Source organism: Rhinichthys klamathensis, unplaced genomic scaffold (genome assembly GCF_029890125.1).
Source record: "Rhinichthys klamathensis goyatoka isolate OS25496 unplaced genomic scaffold, OSU_Roscu_1.1 h1tg001306l_1, whole genome shotgun sequence".
NCBI classification, from domain to species: Eukaryota; Metazoa; Chordata; class Actinopteri; order Cypriniformes; family Leuciscidae; genus Rhinichthys; species Rhinichthys klamathensis.
In genome coordinates this window covers 1-19,282 of record NW_026607422.1, presented here as the reverse complement: position 1 = coordinate 19,282, position 19,282 = coordinate 1, and the positions used below count along the sequence as shown (strand labels likewise).

At 38.5% G+C, this 19,282-nt stretch overlaps 1 protein-coding gene across 1 annotated transcript; it reads left to right on the top strand.

Annotated features, from left to right (window-relative positions):
* Positions 1 to 1,958: 1,958 nt before the first annotated feature.
* LOC130079721 (transmembrane protein 163-like) lies at positions 1,959 to 16,020 on the top strand (the record flags this gene model as incomplete). Its single annotated transcript, XM_056245082.1, has 4 exons — positions 1,959 to 2,277; positions 3,325 to 3,444; positions 15,790 to 15,833; positions 15,929 to 16,020. Coding segments are annotated over exons 1-4 (446 nt in total), but the record flags the coding sequence as incomplete, so codon positions are not given.
* Positions 16,021 to 19,282: the final 3,262 nt, after the last annotated feature.

Below are 19,282 nucleotides of genomic sequence, written 5' to 3'. Positions count from 1 at the left end.
TGCGCTCGCTCTTGTTGCTTGTCCTCAATCTGACCCTTTGTGAGCATTAGTCTGAGGAGGAGGGGGTTGGAGAAACAACCCTCTCTAATATTTTGAATTTAAACTGCAGTACCCATTTCAAACCGCTAGTTGTAAATCTTACATACTCCACCTTTAAAAAAGCTACTTAAATGCTCTAATGAACTCAGGCCTAATCCTGGGTTAATCTAAACCCTGTCTGTGAAACCAGGCCTTTAACTCTTTAAGATATCTTTATAGAATAATAAAAGTATCGGATTTTTTTTTCTCGATATAATAATATACCGGTATGCAATAACATATTATAATAATATGGGCTATGCATATAATCATAACAATCAAACGATTAATCCCATCTTAGGTAAAAGTTTGTGTCTATATAATATGCAGAGTTGGACAGTAAGGAAGTACATTTCCTTGAGTACTGTTAAGTACACTTTTTGAGTATCTGTATTTTACTTGAGTATTATTTTTTCTGGAAACTTTTTACTTCAACCTCACTACATTTGAAAGACAAATACCATACTTTTTACTCCACTACATTTCTGTCAAGGTCCTTGAGTAGAAAGTAGTAACGTCAGTCAGGGGACGATTTTGGTTACATGGGTTGCATTTTGGTTGGAAATGAAAATCGGGTTGACGTCAGAACTGACATCAACCTGATTTCCATTTTCAACGTCTTCTAAATGTAAATTTGGTCATTGTTTTGGATCACACTAGCTTATACAGTAGATAACAGTAAGGCTAACATATTCATACTAAAAGCCAAAAAACTTTAAATAGGGCACTATTTGAGGGAACAGCCATTTGGGTGTCCGAAACCATTGTGGACGTTATTGAGTGCACTTATTCAATCTCACATTCAATCCCACTGGAACGTGTTCTAGAAATAAATTTGATATTGATATGAGGGTAGGTAGACAGGCATAGATTCAGAAGCATAAGGTGGGCTATTGTAAGTATTGCAACAATAATAAAACAATGCATTGACATTTACGTTTGATACTTAAATACTTTTAAAAACAAAGAAAAAAGTTTATTTTCATAATTTATCAATGTAATACATTTCTTTGAAACAACATTTCCGTAACCAATGTTACATTATTTTATATTAATATTATTAACATGCCATTCAAGAGTAATTTCGCTTTTATTCTGGATGTGTAAATTGACTGACCTGTGTTAGTTTCGTAAACTGCAATAATGACTTTGTCACACAAGATGTCGCTAAAACCCAACTACTGAATTAATTTGAATTGTAATTGCAATTGTAAATTCTATTTAAAATCTATCTATCTGTCTATCTATCTATCTATCTATCTATCTATCTATCTATCTATCTATCTATCTATCTATCTATCTATCTATCTATCTATCTATCTATCTATCTATCTATCTATCTATCTATCTATCTATCTATCTGTCTGTCTGTCTGTCTGTCTGTCTGTCTGTCTGTCTGTCTGTCTGTCTGTCTGTCTGTCTGTCTGTCTGTCTGTCTGTCTGTCTGTCTGTCTGTCTATCTATCTATCTATCTATCTATCTATCTATCTATCTATCTATCTATCTATCTATCTATCTATCTATCTATCTATCTATCTATCTATCTATCTATCTTATTTTGCCAAATAAAATTCATCCCAATGTATAAGGTTGATGAATTTCTGTATAATCGTAATAATATTGTGCCAAAATTATTTTCTTTCAGTTTCCATGTGTTCCTTCTTATGTATTCAAATAAGTGGTTTCTGTATGAGTTGAAGTGCAAGTGTTTGTTTAATATGCACACAGATGTTTGGTCACACGACACCAGAGCTCCCAGACGGATTCTCTAAATTCCCACTTTATTTAATAATAATACTTTTGAATTATTTTGAAGAGCAAGCTTTGTTTGTAAAGTGCACGCGGTGCTTCACACGTGTGTGTTTTTAATTAGAGTGTGTGTGCGTGCGCGCTCGCGTTCGAGCGAATGATGCGCTGAGGCTCTCCAGCAGTGCGCATCTCCTCCACTCGCGACCAGGTGTCACATTCTTCGGATGCTTCTGACCATTTGAACCCGGGACCGAGTCATCATGACGGACCCTTCCTCAACTGCTGACCCCACTGCCGGTCCTGTAGACCCCGGTCCAGGTGCTCCTGCTTCCGTTCCGGATCCAGCGGTAGTGGATCCAGCATCGATTCCTGCAAACGGACACCATTCGAACCAAGCAGATACTTTCAACATGGAGCAGCAGATGAAAATAGGAGAGACAGATGACAACGGTACGAGTTTGGGTTTAAATACTTTTAATAGAGTTTATTTGCATTGAAAAATACATATAAAGTGGAGCACGGGGCAAGTTGTCACACGTTTACTCCAGTGAAAATGTATCAGGGTTGGTTTATTTTTGAAAGTCAGCTTCTGTACACAACATTAAAGTCTTGACTACAAAATTATATTAAATAATGCATTTTACACAACATATTACATTTATTATAGGCTAGTCAATGCCTAATATATATATATATATATATATATATATTATATATATATAATATTTTACCTCAGATTTAAAAAAAAATCAAACTATTGTTTTGCATAACGTGCAATTAGGCCTATTTCATTGTTTGAAGTTACAGCATATTAAACGTGTGTGACAACTTGCCCCGACCATATTCTGTGAACACAGATTCATTCATTAGGCCACAGCTGATTCATTTCTGAATAAATTGATCTGTAATTTTATTGTGCTCACTTAAATTCACAAAACAGATATTTTCGAATTATGCTTAAAAGTCGGCATGAATGAAATGGAAGTTGCGATCGGAAAAAAAAGAAATGTGGGCGGTGCTTGATGGGGAATTAATTGGATGGTTGTGGTTTGCTATTGGTCGATCTCATGTGAGTGACAGGTTTCCCCGCCCTCGCGCCAGTAAACACGTCATCAAAGAAGATGAGAACTGTAGCTGCATTAGGCAGGGGAAGTTATTTTGATTAAAGATTACGAGGGCACATACATTTATAAAAAAAAATAATGATGTGCATGGATATATCATTTATAATAAATACTTCAGTATACCGTTAAAAAATAATTAATGTAAATTTTGATTTCATGCTGACTTTAAAATACACACAAAAAAAACCCCGCGCTGCTAAAGAAAACATGCATTTATATAATTGGACTTTTGAGTCAAATCTTTTGAGCCTGTGACAAGTCTGTTTCAGATTTTTTCAGAATAAATGGCATTAAATTCCTCTGAGACACATGTAGGATGTGTTTAGATGTGAGGAAAGATGGCGTAATCTAACCGAGCGCTGTCCCTCAGCAGGTCTTCTGGAGAGCAGTATGCGTCTGAAACCCCACGAGGCTCAGAGTTACAGAAAAAAGGCATTATGGGTATCGTGGGTCTCCATTGTGGTGACGATGATCTTAGCCATCGCTGCGTTCAGTGAGTATCTGGCCCTTCATCTATTCTAGAGCATCATGGACCCCTTGATGATACAGACCTGTATGACGTCATATCCTGTTTTGAAGATGAGGTCTTAATTCTTTTGGGACTGTGATGTAGTTTTAAAGGACGAGTTCAGAATAGTTTCTGTTTTTTTATAGGTTTTTTTTTTACATAGAGCGCAGAATAATGATTTACATACCATATTTAAAAAATTCCATATATATATATATATACTGTATCTTTTATATGTAATTTTTTTTTTTTTACATAATTTATATAATTTTATATAATTTAATAAAAAATGTAATAAATAAGATATAAATATATCTATATAATATTAAATATTAATATAAAATGTATATATTTATTTGATATATATTATACTATAATTATATTTTAATAATACATATTTTATAATACATTTAATACTTATATATATATATATTTATTTACACATTTTTTCACATCTGACCCACAGCTGCGTGTTGTTTGGTTCCGTGCCACAAGCTTGATACACAAGATCTGGTTTGACTAGTTTATTCATGGTTGTTCTTCAAGATTAATCATCGCTGAAAGAAGTTGCACAGGATAAACACAGACATACGGGAACTCTGACAACCAAATACATTCATAGCACACTTTATTCTCAGCTACAAATACAAAATATTCTCAAAGGTACAAAACTGGGAGACTGTAAAAATAGTTGTCATATAATGGAAAACAGTATCTTGATCTTTTGTAAAATGTACTTTAAAGGGGTTTCAAAAGAGTTTAATGTACTGGAGACAATTCTTATGTTCTCAACTGCATACTGGCATACTCTCGTTATTCCTGTACTATATAGTATGCTTTGAATTTTCCTGGATTCCTGGATAACAGTTAGCCTAGAAATCTAGACGCACCCAAGCGGCAGCGAAAATTATTTCGCAGCCAGTGTGGTCTAGCAACTCTCCATAGGCTTTTGAGCTGGAAAAACCAAAAACTGGTCAGGCCAATCACATCGTGTATAGAGTCGGCGGGCGGGCTTAACACAACACATTTCCATAGGTGATTTCCCTGCTACTTGAAAACAATGAAGATGCAGCGGTCTTTCGAATCGGCTTTGGCCGCGACTCTGGAGGACTTGGAGTTAAGAGAACGTCACTTAAGTCATTCTTAAAAAAGGAAGATGTGTTCGGATTTTTGCCGTCCTGATACGGCAAAAGTTTAATATATCAACTAGCTCCGCTGGTGGAAAAACGCATGGGACTCACTCATCCACAACCGTTCGTTGCTCTGGTTGGTTTTAGCGTTATCCTATTGCGTGCAGAGGGATTTTGAAAGGTAACCGTTTATCCCGCCCCTCGGATTGAGGCATGTCAATGGAGAGTTCCCAGACCTAACATCTTGATGTAGGTCTGGCATGCCAGGCTAGATAACAGTTGCATTTTTCTGGAAAACTGTATCCCAAAATGCAGTGCACTTAACTTGACCTTCCATTTCCAAAAGCATCTGAGAAACGTTTTAGGTTTTAATCGGCATTATGCCACAAATGCTTTTGATAGAGCTTAACTTGAACCCAGAATACTCCCTTAAATCATTAAGCTGGGATACTCAAGTTTGGTGTTACGCAGACTATTGTTGTTTTCTCAGCACAAAGTGCGCTTAATCATTTTGTAGACCGCTTCCAGGCTATGTGGTTTAATCTTGGAGCAGCTGGTTTTAAGCAAACAGAAGCCCTGCTCTGGATTTAATGTATGATTTTGAAGGAATGGTTTCTTACTTGGTGCTCCATCCCTCGGGAACTAAATGACTCACCTTACACTTCCAGAGTTGGACGGGGACTCTGGGACTCACGTTGCCAGGCTGTGAAGATTCTGTCACATAGCAACTCCAGAGCAACGACGCTTGAGAGATGTTGTCATTTAAACTCCCCTCTATCAGTAATGGAGACAATTTAGCGGAAATGATTGCAGACAGCTGAGGGCAAATGATTGAGATAGAGTTAATATTTTTGGTAAATTAATGTGTGAAAACACAAAATATTTTGATTTATTCTACATTTAGTCATGGTGCTTGCTAAGGGCTTTTTGACTTGAGGCATTAAGCAACCACCTAGCAACACCCTAGAAAACATTAGCAAGAGCATATCAACACCATAGCTTCCTAGCAGCTAGCTATGGAACGAGCAATTTGGTTTACCAATTTTATTTTGTGATGAGCAGTTGACTTATCCTAAATAGTTACAAAATAAATAAATAGACATAAATATTGATTTGAGTTGAATTTTGTGGGAGGATAAAGAGTGCAGAGTCATAGAGGCACAGTTTGTTAGCATTAGCGTTTAGCATAATTCTAAAAAGAATTGGCAGAAAGCCTCACTTCCTCTCCAGCACACTCACTTCCTGTTCTTCGTTCATTGAACCGGCACATTTAAACACACACACACTTGAAAACTACAAGCAAATATTGATATGTGAACAAAACAAAATATTTGATCAGTGGTTAACTGTAGTCAAGGAATGGTTTGACAAGGCATTGATGTCTTGAACACGCATCAAAAAAGTGGGTGAAACTTCTATGCTGAGTTAAATAATTGTTGCTGTTAGTTTTATATACACAATACATGAAGGAAATGAATGTTTTAGCATGTGAAATATAGTCACCGCCACAATGCTACAATGTTGTGGGTGGCTGCTTTAGCATTGCTGTTTCCTGGGGTGTTCGGGGTGGTGTATATGCCGTTGCTAGGGTGTTCTAGGTGGTTGCTAAGGTGTTTGTATGTGGTTTTATACTGGTCCATGTCCAACCCCAAGTCATGATGTTGTCCCCCTTGGTCATTGCCAGTAGGTTAGAACTTAAAATGTTAAGTTCACTGAACTTTATTATTATTCGCCTCACATAAGGGCATTTAAACACCACTTTTTATAAGTGCACTAGAAGAGACCTCAAAGTTACTAAATATGCACTAAAAGCCACGAAAATCCCACACAGTCTTCAAGAGCATCAGCGTTATGTTTGGGTAGCGTGCATTTGGGTCAGTATGGGTTTTGAGAAGATCAAATCTGGTGGATTATGGTTTTAACCGAATTATCCTCGAATCAGTTCAGATAAAGTGTCTGATCAGTTTACTGCCAGGCGATCTGAGTCTTGCTATCATCGCTGAAGCGCTTGTGAGGTTACGCTATCTGAAGTGTAAGCGGGACGGCTCGCTTTTCATTAACGGCTGCGCTACTCCTGTCAGCCTAAAGGTACCGAAGGGTGGGTGGTGAGGGGTGTGTGTGTGTGTGTGTGAGGGTTCTGTATGTTTTAGAGAAAGGGAAGGCATTTTGAGACTGATGAAGGCAGAAAAAAGCAAGGAAGGAAGGAAGAAAGAAGAGGAGAAGAAGAGAAATGGTCTAATATATGCCAGACTGTGACATCTGAATTCCCAGATGTCTTGAAGCTTCCAGTGCAGCCAATTAACACGCTCTCAGCGACAGAGTGTCTTCTGCTTCACACACTCGCACAAATGCGCTCGCATACCTCCAAACCTAATAAACATGTCTAGAAATGCATCTGCTGCGGGGAAATAAGCGCTTTTGTTTAAATGTCTGTTCTTGGAGGATTAACTGACTTCAAACTGAAGAAAACTAAATTAGTATGTGTGTGTGGAAGATTTTCTTGTGGCACAGAATGTAAATATCACACTGTGAGGAGAGGTCACAGATAGAGGAGGGGTAGTTCACTCTCATATTAATGCATTCAGCACTACCAGCCTGTAAAAGCCAGCATGCCAACTCCCATAGAGCCCCTGAGTCTAAAAATAAAAGATGGAAGACAGAGAGAGAGAGAGAGAGAGAGAGAGAGAGAGAGAGAGAGAGAGAGAGAGGTGGAGGGTGCTTTGCCCTCTCTGCACCTCCTCTGTTTTTTTAAAACATCAAGCGAGTCAAGTAAACGGGTTTGTGAAAACAACTAGATGAAAAAGCTAAAAAAAGTCACAGTCTCAGAGATGGTAAACAGTCTGAGGAATATCTACTGGAATAGAATATCTTAATATGTTAGCTTTAACATATTAGTTTTAGCATTACAAGCATTAGTGTTAGCAATAACATTACAATTAGCATTAGTGTTAGCAATAGTAGGCTATATAAGGTTTTATAGTATTGTAACTGAAATCTGCTCAAGCTAACCTTTCAGTTTTAGTATTAGTGTTTGCACTTTTATTAAAATTTGTTTTAGTATCTGATATGTACGTAGATACCAATTAAAATATACTAATTTATTAGCTTTAACGTATTAGTTTTTCGGTGTGTTGTACACGGGTGTGTGGGTGTGGTCACCAAACCACATAACATACCGGATGATACCGAGAACTAAAGAAACTCAGGGATTAAATACATACAGGAACAACTATAAAGAAGGAAGGATGCCCCACTCTGCAGGCACTTTAATGACTGACCTTTCCTTGCAAGTGAATAAATAATTGTTAAAGACAATTGTTACATGTTTGTATTAGAAAATTGTTTGCCACCACATTAACATAACCAATCAAAAACCATAAAGACAAACTATTTATTCAACTATTACTATTTAACCATGTAGAAAAACTATATTAGTTGCTACAGGTATTAGCAATACCATTAGTTTTAGTTTTTGTAGTATTATAACAACAACACTGACCAGTCAAAAGTCTTTCATGTGACTGCAGAATTGTTTCTTGAAAATGTCCTGTAAGTGATAACAACATGCAAATTTATTCACCAACTCTGACACAGAAATTAGATCACATTCCCTGTTTTGGTTTGTGTGTGTGTGTGAGGATGCTTTTGTGTGTGTCAAAAAGACAGGCCGAGCGGAAGACAGGTTTTTTACAGCAGCTGTTGTGTTGGATTTCAACATTCTGCAACTCACCAGCTATAAAGATTCTGCCCTATTTTCACAGACAAAAAAAACACCTAAAAGAAAGCACATAAGGCTAGCTTCCTTAAGCAGTCAAGGACAAGATCTTCAAAGAGTTTTATACATCATGCGCCACTGATACATCTGAGAATAACTGTCACAACGCGGTTCTTGCCGCATAGCAGCAGCATGTTCACTCAGTGTGATACGTGTAACAAACTGGAATGAAATAGATTTTACACATTCTCACGAAATCAGTGTTGTGGTATTTTTTGTTAGAGTACTGTACGAGTTGTGCAAGTTTGCGCGGTGAAACACGCAACATGAATGAAAGAAAGCTAACGGGCATGTGACAAACGCCATATAAAACGTAACATTATGACAATTTACTATAACTGTACTTTAAAAATATTACCAAATCTAGTGAAATGCAAACAGCCAACAATAAGCAAAGTTTTGTGAAATTCTACAAAACCAGGGTCCAAAAGTAACAGTAAATTGCGCAATAGCTATTAAAGCTTGTTTCCACCAGGATGTAAAAAAGTAATTCTGAGTTTTTCTCAAAATTTTGAGTTTATATCTCGCAATTCTGACTTTATAACTCACAATTTCGAGTTTATATCTAACAATTTTGACTTTTTTTCTCAAAATTGTGTATATCTCACAATTCTGACTTTTTTCCTCAAAATTGTGCGTTTATATCTCGCAATTTGGACTTTATAACTTCTGATTTCGGGTTTATATCTCACAATTCTGAATTTTTTGCCCCAAATTGTGATTTTATATCTCTCAGTACATACTTTTTAACTCGCAATTTCGAGTTTATATCTCACAATTTTGACTTTTTTTCTCAAAACTGTGTTTATATCTCAGAATTCTGACTTTTTTCTCAATTCGGACTTTATAACTCACAATTTCAAGGTTAAATCTCACAATTCTGAGAAGAAGTTTGAATTGTGAGATATAAACTCACAATTGCATGAAAAAAATTAGAATTGAGAGTTTATATCTTGCAATTCTGACTATTTTTCTCAGAATTGTGATATTTAACCTCGAAATTGCGAGGAGAAAAGATAAAAAGTTGCAATTAACTTTTTTATTTTTTTATTCCCTGGCGGAAACAAGCTTCCGTGAATAGCAGATCAGGTGACTTGTGTATCTCAGAAGGTCCTGTAATGAAAAATATCACAATATTGACTTTTTTTACACTACAAATCACACTGTGTGCATACTACAATTTCAGTTAATACCAAACTAAAACTAAATCACATTAAGGGTCACAGCCTGCAAATACATCTGAAGATAAAGTCATAAAATTGTAATATGTCCTACTTACAAATTTTGTTTAAAATGCAATAATCTTAGGAACAAAATTAAATTTTTGTGATGTCTCTAGAATTCATTGTCTGTTCAAAGTGTTTTCCCAGCTAACAAAAATAAGTTTTGCCAATGTTTCCATTATGTTCTCTGAACATATGTCCTCCAGTTTTTTTAAAGGTTTTTAAAAAAAGTATTTTTTTCCTTCTTGGTAATACGAACGTTAAGGGAGCATTTCATTTTACAGTTTTGGAAGCATTATGGGAATGTTACTTATGAATGTTCTCTGGACATTCTGAAACAATCAGATGAATGTCCAACTGAAATGTTTCAGCAAAAACATTCCATAAATGATATATGTTGGTAAAAAAACATTGGTATTACTGCCACTGCTCTGTCTTGGTTTAGGTCATAGCTATCTGGACGCAATCAGCGTATTCAATTAAAAGGTTTTCGATCAAGAACATCTACAGTCAACACTGGTGTTCCCCAGGGTTCTGTCTTGGGCCCGCTTCTTTTTATTATCTATATGCTCCCTCTTGGTTATATTTTAAGGAAATACGGGATTCATTTTCACTGTTATGCGGATGACACCCAACTTTACCTGTCTGGCAAACCCACCGGTTCTTTTCCACCACCATCTTTATCCAGCTGTTTAGCTGAAATCAAAGATTGGCTTTCAGCCAACTTCTTGAAGGTAAATGGCAACAAAACTGAGGCTTTGCTTGTTGGGACTAGGGGCCCTATTTTAACGATCTGAAACGCAAGTGTCAAAGCGCAAAGCGCAAGTAACTTTGTGGGCGGATCCCGGCGCTGTTGCTATTTTCCCGGCGGGATAAATGCCTCTTGCGCCTGGCGCAAATCTAAAAGGGGTTGGTCTGAAGTAGCTTCATTATTCATAGGTGTGGTTTGGGCGTAACGTGAAATAAACCAATCAGAGCGTCATCTCACATTCCCTTTAAGAGCGGGCGCGCTTGTTCTAAAGCGGATTCCTATTATAACGGCGGATTTGCCAGGCGCGCGCCAGGAGCGGTTCACAGCCGAGGAGAGCAACGTTCTCGTCAGGGCCGTAAAACACAGAGAAGTGACATTGGGGATGTAGAAACCCACCCAAATTAACTTCTGTTAAACAGGCGTATGATAATTTGGGTAAATGTGTAAGCTACATGTATGCTTTTATAATAAATTGCCTATCTATCTATCTATCTATCTATCTATCTATCTATCTATCTATCTATCTATCTATCTATCTATCTATCTATCTATCTATCTATCTATCTATCTATCTATCTATCTATCGTAATAATGTATGATTTGCAAAAATGAAAACTGCTGCTTAGATGAGAGAATCAAAGTGTATGCGCGTTGTGCACACGCTACATTGATTATGGCCAAGCATGCGCCCTTAAAATAGCATAATGAACAACGCGCAACGCGCCACTGACTTTAGACTATTTTTTTCTGGTCAGTGGCGCATTCGTTACATAGAACAGCAAAATAGCATGAGGGAAAGTTTGCGCCGGAACACGCCTCCTTTTTGCGCTGAACCGCCCCGGGGAGCGCAAGTGTATTTCTTAGTTAACCGACGTGTGTCTGTGGAGGGAAAAGCCCGCTTTGCGTGGGTGCAAAATAGGAATGATACATGCGTCAGTGTACAAAGTCATTTGCGCCGAGTGCAAGATAGGGCCCCAGATCTGTTTTGTCTAAAACTAATTGTCTTTCTTTGTACATTGACAATACTGCAATCGGTCCTTCTTCACAGGTTAAAAGTTTGGGTGTCATCATGGATAGCACACTATCCTTTGAAGCTCAAATGAATAATATCACGCGGATTGGATACTTCCACTTGCGTAATATTAACCGTCTCCGTCCCTTTCTTTCAAATAATAATACTGCAGTTCTTATTCACGCACTGGTCACTTCACGTATAGACTATTGTAATGCTCTTCTCACAGGTGTTCCCTCCAAATTGCTACATAAGCTTGGTTCAGAATTCTGCAGCTCGTGTTCTATCTAGAACACCTTATACTGAGCACATTTCGCCAGTTCTTCAGCAATTGCACTGGCTTCCAGTAAAGTATAGTATTCAAGATCCTGCTACTTACTTATAAGGCACTCCATAATCTTGCACCCTATTACCTTTCACAACTTCTCCATGTTTACACTCCTTCACGGGCTCTCAGATCTTCATCTTCAATTTCTCTTGTGGTACCTCGGATTCGACTTACTACCATGGGTGCCAGATCTTTTAGTTATGCTGCCCCCCGCCTATGGAACTCTCTTCCCCTTGATGTTCGCAATAGTGACTGCTTGTTGACTTTTAAAACGCGTCTTAAGACATATCTTTTTCTACAAGCTTTTTTTATAACATGTTGTATTGAGTTTTTAATGCACCTTATTTGTGTGTGGCTTGTTTGTTGTGTGTATGGTCTTATGCAGTGACCTGTTTATTGCTTGTGAGGTGACCTTGTGTGTTATGAAAGGCACCATTAAATAAAATGCATTATTATTATTATTATATGTTTTTGTGCTAACGTTTTGGGAACATTATTAAAGACCTGATAATTTGAACAAATGCTCTATTAATGTTACCGGAAAAACGTTTATTCATAACTTCTGAGAACATTCCCTGTTAGCTGGCTTGTTAGTTAGCCTAAGTCTGCATCTGTGACAGATTGAAGCTGATTTCTCCCTAATCCTGGATACACACAATACTTCATTGTGATCCTACGATATCCTACGGTTTTTCAAGCTTCATAATTTTCTTGATCGGCTCGGGCCGCAGTATCAGCACTCCTTGTGGAAGCTGCTGACTTCACATGAAAATCAGCATAAATATGACTTCTTAATGAGAGCAGGGAATGGTTTCAGCTTTCCGCAGATACACAACTCTCCATAAATCCTTTCCTGTTACCCAAGATGCTCTGCATGTGGTACAACTAAACTCCTGAAGTCCGTCGTAAGATTAAGATGTAGACGTTGTTCATGAGACAATGTGTGTGGTTCTTTAGAGCGTGTCCAAAGGGATTCTGAATGCCTGCACCGATTATAGATGTTTTATTGACGGTGTCGATGTGTTTCTTGAGCATGGTCTCTTGAGGACTTGAAATCGTCTGGCGCGAGTCGTCTAAAACAGAGTGGATTTCTCTAAAAGGAACAGAATTTATATTTAGAAACTGCTAAATCTTTAATCTCATGCCGCAGCAGCTCCGTTATTCATTTTTAACAGGTTTTCTGAGGAACAGAGAGTGTGCGTGTGTTTGTTTTTGAGTAATGACTTTTTCCATTTGAATGTGTGTGCAAACTTTGACTAAAGGCACTTTCACACCAAAAGCGATAACTATAACGATAACTTTATTGTTATAGTTATTGTTCATGGTTTGAACGGGCCTAATGCTGTATGATTATGATTTGCAACATCACCTCAATTTCATCCCAGCTGACAATTTTTGGTTCCTAATTCGTGGTTATTAACTTTAAACTAAAGACAACATTTTTAGAACATTAGGAATTGGTAACCAAACGGGAACCATACGCTACCGTTAGGGGGATGTTCTGATACTTCTGCACCACATTTAAACTATACTGTACCATACTACACTCTAAATGACTATACTTCACTATACAGGTCCTTCTCAAAAAATTTGCATATTGTGATAAAGTTCATTATTTTCCATAATGTAATGATAAAAATTAAACTTTCATATATTTTAGATTCATTGCACACCAACTGAAATATTTCAGGTCTTTTATTGTTTTAATACTGATGATTTTGGCATACAGCTCTTGAAAACCCAAAATTCCTATCTCAAAAAATTAGCATATCATGAAAAGGGTCTCTAAACGAGCTATTAATCTAATAATCTGAATCAACTAATTAACTCTAAACACCTGCAAAAGATTCCTGAGGCTTTTAAAAACTCCCAGCCTGTTTCATTACTCAAAACCGCCATCATGGGTAAGACTGCTGACCTGACTGCTGTCCAGAAGGCCATCATTGACACCCTCAAGCAAGAGGGTAAGACACAGAAAGAAATTTCTGAACAAATAGGCAGTTCCCAGAGTGCTGTATCAAGGCACCTCAGTGGGAAGTCTGTGGGAAGGAAAAAGTGTGGCAAAAAACGCTGCACAACGAGAAGAGGTGACCGGACCCTGAGGAAGATTGTGGAGAAGGACCAATTCCAGACCTTGGGGGACCTGCGGAAGCAGTGGACTGAGTCTGGAGTAGAAACATCCAGAGCCACCGTGCACAGGCCTGTGCAGGAAATGGGCTACAGGTGCCGCATTCCCCAGGTCAAGCCACTTTTGAACCAGAAACAGCGGCAGAAGCGCCTGACCTGGGCTACAGAGAAGCAGCACTGGACTGTTGCTCAGTTTTGCATGTCATTCGGAAATCAAGGTGCCAGAGTCTGGAGGAAGAATGGGGAGAAGGAAATGCCAAAATGCCTGAAGTCCAGTGTCAAGTAACCACAGTCAGTGATGGTCTGGGGTACCATGTCAGCTGCTGGTGTTGGTGCACTGTGTTTTATCAAGGGCAGGGTCAATGCAGCTAGCTATCAGGAGATTTTGGAGCACTTCATGCTTCCATCTGCTGAAAAGCTTTATGGAGATGAAGATTTCATTTTTCAGCACGACCTGGCACCTGCTCACAGTGCCAAAACCACTGGTAAATGGTTTACTGACCATGGTATTACTGTGCTCAATTGGCCTGCCAACTCTCCTGACCTGAACCCCATAGAGAATCTGTGGGATATTGTGAAGAGAAAGTTGAGAGACGCAAGACGCAACACTCTAGAGGAGCTTAAGGCCGCTATCGAAGCATCCTGGGCCTCCATAACACCTCAGCAGTGCCACAGGCTGATTGCCTCCATGCCACGCCGCATTGAAGGAGTCATTTCTGCAAAAGGATTATGCACTCAACACTCAAAAGTATTGAGTGCATAACTGAACATAATTATTTGAAGGTTGACTTTTTTTGTATTAAAAACACTTCTTTTATTGGTCGGATGAAATATGCTAATTTTTTGAGATAGGAATTTTGGGTTTTCATGAGCTGTATGCCAAAATCATCAGTATTAAAACAATAAAAGACCTGAAATATCTCAGTTGGTGTGCAATGAATCTAAAATATATGAAAGTTTAATTTTTATCATTACATTATGGAAAATAATGAACTTTATCACAATATGCTAATTTTTTTAGAAGGACCTGTACTCTAATGTGTTCTATAGTGCTGAACTGTACAATCAATTGGGAAACAGAAGCACAAACAGCCCTGAAATGCAGATCTGGGCACCTTTGAGAGTTTGGCTGACCCTGTAGAGGTGGATGGAATATCTCGGATCGCTCATCTAGTCTCAGGATAGAGGATTCAGGTGCATTAGAGGTCAATATTAGGTCGATAACTGGACATGAGCCACAGTGCTGTTTGGGTAGCTCAGATCCACACCATGTGCTGACATCACAGTGTGAAGAGATGAAATCTGATCCAGGCCACTTTAGCTGCTGGAAATCATGCAAACGCACAGCTTTACAACAGGGGTATGCATATATATGTATAATGTTTAGGTGTATATTTGAGACAAACACTTATCAAAATCAATATTATCAATATACACAGTTGCCTGCATGCTGGAGTGGTTAGTCACTGGGTACAGTGAAAAGTAAAGAGGAATTAAAATGCTCATTAATTCACAACGTTTCCATCGCTGGTATCATTTTCAGATGTTAAAGGGATGTTAATCTGTTTGTCGGACTAACTAACTTTTTGTATTTTTTATTGTAAAATTTATTTATTTACGTACATTTAAAGTTTTTCCAAATAATGAACTATTTTAATTGTAAAATATTTTAACTCATTTATATAATTTATTAAATAAAAAAGTGTTTAAAAGATAAACACTTCACTTTTTTTTTCATTTCATAATGTGTTTATTATTTTTTAAATAAATCACACTTAAAAATTGTTTGTCCAATCAATTAAATATTTCATTTATTTAAAGATAATAATAATACTATTTTAATAAACACTTCACATTTAAAGTTTGTCCAACTAAATATTTAATGGTGAAACATTTATTTATTAAAATAAATAAATAATAATACTTCAAATTTAACGTTGAAACCATCTTCATTTGAACTAACTTTTTCTCATTTCTTTTGCAGCTGTTTCTATAATGCGGCATAGTGCATCAGCCTTTGGGTTTGCTGTAAGTCTGACACTTGATATATTTAAATGTTCATTATTTAATAGTCTTTAATGTTTTAACGCTTCTCTTTACCACTGTTGTTCATTCGTTTGCAGTTTGACGCTACTCTTGACGTCCTGTCCTCCATTATCGTGATTTGGCGATACAGTAACGCCGCGGCCGTCCATTCAGCGCACAGAGAATACATGTGAGTACATGTGATCCTTCCTTGATTAAAGAAAACATGGGGAATGGGACGTGACCGCATGGAACGGGCCATAGGCTGCGTCCGAAATCGCATACTGTCTTATTTTGAATAAGTAATTACTTTACGTTCTAGTATGAATGTGTGTAGTATGAATGTAATCTGGACGTACTACATTCGCCATGCTGTCATTATCATGTGACCTTCCAGCATCAGTTGCGTCGCTTCACTGCCATTCAAAAATCCTCTCCCGTGTTCTCATGGGATAGTAAAGTGTCCATCGTATGCACACTTCAGAATCTCGCTGGAAGATGAAGGTCATCCGGGTACTTGAGTGCTGTGAATTCGGACTTACTTCTTTTGACAAATACTGTTTTTGTCTACTATAGTAGGGAAGTATGTGATTTCTGATGCAGCCATTGTTTGTGCTCTGTGGGGATTCTGGGTAGTTTAAGTAGCCAATTAGATGTTGTTTCTGGGCAACATGGAGAGCAGAAGGTCAGATTGATCTTTCAAGGTAATGATGTTGAGATTTTGACATGTTCCTCGGCTGAAGGAGAACATGCTGGGTGAACGAGCACGCTACAAATGACCTAACCAAGTCATTAAAACTACCATTTAATGAATCTGTTCAGATTCGCTGATCCTTGTAAACAAACCTAGCATAATTTACCTCAGCAGGATAAAGCAGGTTGACGTTTCCTAAAGACCACCAGGTTTGATGGATGGAGGCCAGGCAGACAGACTCTCTGGTCCCCCGTGAAGTGGCCCTGCGCTGGGTTTCATGTCTTTAGACAGTCTCTCTCTGTGTTCGGCGTCCCTTATCGGGTGAAAGACACAATAGAGATGGCAGAAGGGCTTTGTGAAAGGGAATTAAAGCAGAGGAAGCGGAGAAAGAGAGGACAAAGGCAGAAGTGTGCTAGACAGCAGCACACTCAGACTTGTAGCATACGTACAGTACACACACACACACACACACACACACACACACACACACACACACGTAATGAATCCATTTCTAATGTGCAGGCCGGTGAAGCTGTGAGCTCCGGTCCCTAGGGGACTCTGCCGGGATGCGGATCGCCGTGGAGACGGATTACATCATAACGCAGGCTGCATTAGCGAGATGACATATCTACTAGACTACTAGACTCTTACACTGTTAAACACTAGGCTCTTACTGTTTGAGAATAGTGACTTACAAATAGATCTCTGCATTTTGAAGAACATATTAGTGGTGCTTACTGGTGTAAAAAAAACAGTACCAAGGTGATGCTATGCAGTTGCTAAGGTGTTCCGAGTTGTTGCTAGGTGGTTGTTAGTTTGTTATGAGTGGTTGTTAGGGAGATGCTATGGGATGACTAAAGTGTTCTGAGTGGTTGCTAGACTAATGCTAGGTGGATGTTATTGTGTTCTGCATGGTTTCTAGGCAATGCTAAGTGATTGCTAGGGTGTTTTTGGTGGTTCTTTGGGAGTTGCTATGTGGACACAAAGGTGTTCTGATTAGTATTTAGGGCGTTGCTAGGTAGATGTTAATGTGTTCTGTGTGGATGCAAGATCAATGCTAGAGTGGTTGTTAGGGAGTTGCTATGGGATTACTGAAGTGTTCTGTGTGGTTGCTAGAGTGTTGCTTGCTGGATGTTATTGGGTTCTGCATGGTTTCTAGGGTATTGCTAAGTGATTGCTGGGGTGTTTTGGGTGGTTCTTTGGGAGTTGCTATGTGGTCACTAAGGTGTTCTGATTGGTTGCAAGGGCAGATGTTAATGTGTTCTGTGTGGATGCAAGGACAATGCTAAAGTGGTTCCTAAGGTGTTTTGAGTGAATTGAAGGTGTTCTAAGTGGTTGCTAGGGAGTTGGTATGGAGTTACTAAAGTGTTTTGAGCTGTTGCTAGAGTGTTTCTAAGTGGTTGTTAGTGTGTTTCTACTGTGTTCTGAGTGATTGCTAGGGTGTTTCTAGGTAGAATGAATGTGTTCTGTGTGGATGCAAGTTCAATGCTAGAGTGGTTGCTAGGGAGTTGCTTTGGGATTAATAAAGTGTTCTCAGCAGTTGCTAGAGTGTTGCTATGTGGTTGTTAGTGTTTTTCTATGTGGTTACTAAGGTGTTCTGAGTGATTACTAGGACAATGCTAGGGAGTTGCTATGTGGTTTCTAAAGTGTTCTGAGTGGTTGCTAAAGTGTTGCTAGGTGGTTGCTATGGAGTTGCAGTTACTAAGGGCGTTTTCACACCTATACACCGCTAGCTCTCTCTGGATCTCCCAGCGCTGTCTAGAGGTTAACAGTGTCAAGACACACACAAACACTATATAAATGTTATAATGCAGCTAGAGCAGGAATCAAGGCTTCATCGGGACAGCATTCTCGCACGGAAAAGCGCAATTACACAACATTTTAAGATGAAGAGGTGCTCTTTTGGTTTTCAACTGTGATAACTAATGTGCTCACTCACATTCAGACCGCCCCAGAGTGCGTTTGCAATCGGGCCGAGACCACCTCGTTCAGGCCGTCTCGGAGCGATTGGTTTGGTGCAGATCCAAACGCGATTGCTATGTTATGCCTAAAAGAAAACGCTTTCGTTACGTTTCTAATAAAATGCAAGTTCTCAGCTTTTTAGATTGCACTTTTATTGAATTTCTATTTTTATGTATGTATTGATAAAAATATTTAGAACACACTTAATATTAAATTCAGTCGGCTGTCGAAACAAACATGATCCACCTAGCACACAAGCATCTCTACAGCATCAGTGGGGGGTTCCTCCTTGGCCTGATTGCTAGATAAACTAGATTAAATTAATCTGCTTGTCTTAATTTCATTTAAATTTGATCTCCAGAGATTGTAGCTGCGTGTGTTTGTTTGTTTGTTTGGTTTGACTAATTAATCACTAACCAAAAAGCAGATTTAACAGACTAAGCTCGCAAAGCCATTACGATCCGCGTGTGAGAAACAGAGCAGAACGGCACTAAAACTTCACCAGATTTAACCCAGCTACCCCTGCGGCTGAGTAAATAGTGGAACAGATCTCGCCTATTAACCAGACTCAATTAGAGAACGACAGCCCTCGTCGTCTTCATTTATAAACAGAGGGCTTGACAGGCCTAATGAGAACGAGGCACTAAAGCGAGCAGAAGCTTCAGTCGTGTTATTAACTGACTCAGACACAGGAGAGGAGTTAGACCGTGAACTCAATAAAGCATCAGTTGAACTGATGCTGTGGGTTACTCAACGTACCTGTGTGTGTGTGTGTGTGTGTGTGTGTGTGTGTGTG